Source organism: Saccostrea cucullata, unplaced genomic scaffold (assembly GCF_032062105.1).
Source record: "Saccostrea cucullata isolate Sc308-1 unplaced genomic scaffold, CSIRO_AGI_Scuc_v1 ctg21904, whole genome shotgun sequence".
Lineage (NCBI taxonomy): Eukaryota > Metazoa > Mollusca > Bivalvia > Ostreida > Ostreidae > Saccostrea > Saccostrea cuccullata.
The window spans coordinates 1,161-6,232 of NW_026934953.1; the positions used below are offsets into that span (position 1 = coordinate 1,161).

Genomic DNA, 5,072 nt, shown 5'->3' on the forward strand with positions numbered 1-5,072 from the left:
AATTGCAACGCCCACAGCGGGATTCGAACCCCTGACAGTGTGACAAAATTTGGATCGGTCATATCTTTGCAACGAATGCACGCATGGAAATATAGAAAACATATTTAGAATTCTTAAAAGATATTCTATCAACCCTATGAATACTAAAGAAAAATATTGAAAAACAAAAAAAGTTGAAAATTTGGACTTTTTGAATTCACTTCCGTTTGCGACCGGAAGTCAAAACGACGAAAAATGAAGGTCGATCAACACATCTACAATAGATGTTCTATCACCTCAATGAGTTTCACTTTCATATCTTTTGCCGTTCTCGAGAATTTTTTGCGACAAAATTCCATTTAAAAAATACAAATTTCCCCAAAAATCGCGAACGGAGAAAAATTTCGAAAAAGTGAGGAATACCCCTGGAGATATTGACAAGATGCATCATCCCTGAAAAAATCCTTGAAATTCGTCCACGCACAGCTGAGATATGACCTGTACTATGAAAAGTGGAATAATAATAATAAAAACAGAAGGAAAACAATAAGGTCTTCCGAAGGAAGCCGGAAGACCTTAATAATAAGAAACAGAGTAAAAACAATATTTCCAACTTCGTTTGGGGAACATAATAAGGATTGCCAAGACCACTATATAGAGGGAAAAACACAATCCGGTGTCTATGAAATTCATCGTTTGAAAACCAGACGCAAGTCAGCGTGTATTGTGACATGGAAACCGAGGGCGGTGGGTGGACAGTAAGATTTCTTTCGATATCTCTCTTTTATTACCTTTGTCTATTTTAATTTTATTTGAAATTACATTTGTACATGTAACATGCGGGCTAATCAGTAGAAATAAAATACATATATACTAAGAAACAAACAAAACCGTAAATGAAGCATTTATTTCTTTTTTCAACCCAAAGGCAATTCAGAGACGTGTGGGCGGATCTGTGATATTCAACAGAACGTGGGCGGAGTACAAAACTGGGTTCGGGAGTCCTAACGACTCCTACTGGATTGATTAGTACTTATGTTAATCTGTCATTCTACAATAGCATGATGAATTCAGGGTATGTACCATGAAAATATAATTTTTCAAATCCAGTTTGATAACACTATCACTACTGGTGCAGTAAAAATAACACAAATCTGATGTTAACTTATTTAAATCGTACAGTTAAAAATAACATTTGTTTAGGGTATGGGGCAACTACAAATTTTTATTAAAGTCTGACATTCTTGAAATCCTCATTTATTTTTATTTAAAACGTATGTTATACTCCTGAAATTTTAATTTATTTCTAACGTTACATATTGCGTATTGTAGGAAACGACGTTATTCAGCAGTTGACAAAGGGAAGGAACTCATCACTATCCGTCTCCATCACATTAAGAAATGGACAACTCTGTATGAACTCTACCAACAGTTTGCTATTAGCGATGAATCGGACAAATACAAACTTTTTCTTGGCGGACCAGCTACCGGGACCTTAGGTTAGTTGTTGATAAATAATATTACTGAGAGAGAGAGAGAGAGAGAGAGAGAGAGAGAGAGAGAGAGAGAGAGAGAGAGAGAGAGAGAGAGAGAGTATAAGCGTTTAAAAGAAAAGTTGGGGTTTTTTTTGTATTTAAAGTTCATGCAACCGCCAGTAAAATGATTTTGATATCAACAATGTAATTAATTTTAAGATATTCTTTCTTTATTTGACATAGTTTATAAAAATAATGATTTGTTAAATTTTGGTTTCATTCTTTTTTTTACTACTTATCGGCAATTTATCTATATTTTTTAAATATAACGATCTATTTTTTTATCATTTTTTTTCGAGACTCCTTTTTATTTTTATTATTTATTAAAAGTCCAATGTGGTGTAGTTTGACTGATAAACATCAAAGCATAGATAAAATATATGATATTATAAGATATTTTTATATTGGTCATTCGTATTCGTTGAATTTTGAATATTTTTTTTTTTTTATTGACTTTCACAAGTACACAAACCAGACTATACATATATATATAAGCAAAACATATAAACACATATACACGGTAATTGTCTTGATGATTTCATTAGTTTACAGCAGTACAAAGTTTACTTGTATACGTGAAAGTTATTTTATTTTATTAAAAAAAAGAAAAAAAAATGGGGGGGGGGGGGTCAGCAGTCGTAGAAAAATGCATTAGCTAATGTAAATCCTTAAAAATAGCATATAATAACGTTTTACCATAAAAACAAATGATTTTTTTTCAAAGAACATCACAGATTTTTTGCCAGTGCCTTTCATATTCCATATATTTGCAACTTTGTAATAACAACACCTTTTCTATAAAAATTCTCTCTATAATCCTCTTTATTAGGATGTCGATATTTAGTTTTGGAATACTTTTATATTTACTTGCAAAAATAAATTGTTTTACAGTAAGTATAATCAAGTTTTGTACTTTACAAATATTCCTGTTCTCGTATTTACCAAAAAGTATTGACATTTTATCAAAACTACAATGCATCTCAAATTTGTCCAAAACCCATTCTTCAATCCTACACCATAAATCTTTTACTTTGAAACATTCTACAAACAAGTGGTCAATTGTTTCCAAGTCACTTAAACAAAAAGTGCAAGCTGGTGAGTCAATCAGCTTCAATTTAAAAAGATAATAATTTGTTGGAATAATTCTGTGTAATATTTGAAATTGGAGCCAATGAAATTTGGATTCCTGAGTAACTTTGAAAGGAATTTCAAATATTTTATTCCAATCTGCTTCATCAAAGAAAACATTATTTTCATTCCATTTTAAAAGAGAACTGATTGGCTCTCTCTTGTTATTTATAAATATTTTATACATATCTTTACACCCTTTATTACTTCTATAAAAAATGAAAGTTGAATGTGGAATATTTGGTCCAATAACCTTTAATCTTTTTATGTCCTCTATTCCTGCATACTTCAGTCTTTTTAATATAGCCCTCTTAAGACCATTATATTCAACAAAATTTGTTTTCACTTTCAAGTTTACTATGGTATCGAAGCTTAAAAAGTTACCATCATTATCAAAAAGGTCATTTAAAAAGACAAAGCCTTCCTCAAAATAGCTTTTCCAGAAAAAAGATTTTCCATTAATCACTATATGTGGGTTATTCCATATATGTTCTAATAACACATGTTTGTTTTCTTGGTTTATATTTATAAGTCTTACCCAGGAATTAAGGACATCTTTCCAAAAATTGTTTGTTAAATTCTTTGTTAAGTTAAAAATGTAATCCGAGCCCCTTATCCACATGTTTTCAATGTCTGTTTTTAGTTCAGCTTTAAACAACTTTACCCATTTTGCATCTGAATGAATGAATCTTCTAACCCAACTTGATTTAAGTGCAGAAATAAATTCTGTGTAATCTACCATTTTCAGCCCTCCATATTTATAGTCCTGAATTATAACATTTTTCTTTATTTTATGTATTTTACTATTCCATAAAAAAAGAAACAACTCTGTCTCAAACATTTTTAGAAATTCAGGTTTAGGATTTGGTAGTGTAAGAATCAGATGATTTAGTTTTGGTATTATAAGAGTTTTAATTACTGTTAATCTACCAATTGGGGTAAGTTTCCTCATACTCCAACTACATAGGAGTTTTTTAATATCATTTAATTTTGACATGTAATTTAATTCAAGCATTTCCTCCAGATTAACTGAAAATTTTATTCCTAGCAAATCAAAGTTTGAATTATCCCAATCAAGCTTCCATCGAGAATGGTGAAAAACTTCCTTGGAATATTTCTTACTTCCAATCCAAACCATTTTTGTTCTTAAGAAGTTAATTTTTAAACCGGAAATATTTGCAAAATAATCGAGTTCTCTTAGAATACCATCCATTGAGGTAGGTGAGCCATCTGAAATAAGGGATGTATCATCAGCATATTGTGAAAGTTTATATTCTTCGCCTTCGATTGTTATGCCTTTAATGTCTTTATTATTTCGAATAAGAATTCCAAGTATTTCTGCACATAACAAAAAGAGATATGGTGAAATTGGGTCGCCCTGTCTACAGCCTCTTTGAGGAAATATATAGTCTGAGATAATACCATTTTGTATTACACATGATTTAATACCACTGTCTCAATCCATTTTTTAATGGAGGGCCCAAAGTTGAAAAAGTCCAATGTTTGATATATAAATTTCCATGAAATTGTATCAAATGCTTTTTCAAAGTCTATAAGCATTAGTAAACCAGGTACTTGGTTTAATTCTGTATAATGCATCAAATCGTATATTAATCTAATATTCTCCCCTATGAATCTTCCTTTTATAAATCCAGTTTGATCTCTATTGATTTATTTATCTAATTTTGTTTTCATTCGTTCAGCAATACAACCTGAAGCTATTTTATAAACAACATTTAGTAGACTAATTGGCCGCCAGTTTTTTAAAAACTGTTTTGGTTTTCCTGATTTTGGAATACAAGTTATAATTCCAAGTTTATTTGACTCTGTAAAATTTTGAATAATTTAGTAAACCTGTCTTGTTTTCAGACCGATATAGTCAATTTAAAGAAAAAGAATCATAACGAAAAGAAAAGAGAGATTACATCATGTTTATTGATATAATCCAGGTATTACCTTTATTTCTACAGGAGACGCTATGTTAGACACCGGGAAGTCTTCGAGAGATCTGTCAGGGATGTACTTCTCCACCCCAGAGAGAGATAACGACGGAGCTACTGGTCATAACTGTGTCGCTGCTAATGAAGGAGGCTGGTGGTTTAAATACTGTCACCTCGCCTTCCTTTACGGTCCCTGGCCCCCGGCAATGTGGGCCGCTCCATGGAAACCTATAGTAGAGTACGGATCCTCAGTAAGGGAGACCATGATGCTAATCAAACCTCACTAGGTTAACCAGTCTGTAATTTTCTAATCAAACACAATCATGATGTATTTCCTGATCGTTTTATGTTGAGTCTGTTTTATATTTTAAAACAACGGGTTTCGGCATAATGAATATGAACTTTATTGTTGATCTTTCTTTTCAAGTTTATCCTTTTCTCTATTTTTGTCTACAGAGGCAGATAATACAGGAAGAAAGAAATTGATATA

At 31.4% G+C, this 5,072-nt stretch overlaps 1 protein-coding gene across 1 annotated transcript; it reads left to right on the top strand.

Moving 5' to 3' along the window:
• Positions 1-1,043: 1,043 nt before the first annotated feature.
• On the top strand, positions 1,044-4,833 carry LOC134241588 (ficolin-1-like; the record flags this gene model as incomplete). Its single annotated transcript, XM_062723622.1, has 3 exons — positions 1,044-1,054; positions 1,312-1,478; positions 4,613-4,833. Coding segments are annotated over exons 1-3 (399 nt in total), but the record flags the coding sequence as incomplete, so codon positions are not given.
• Between the last annotated feature and the right edge of the window lie 239 nt (positions 4,834-5,072).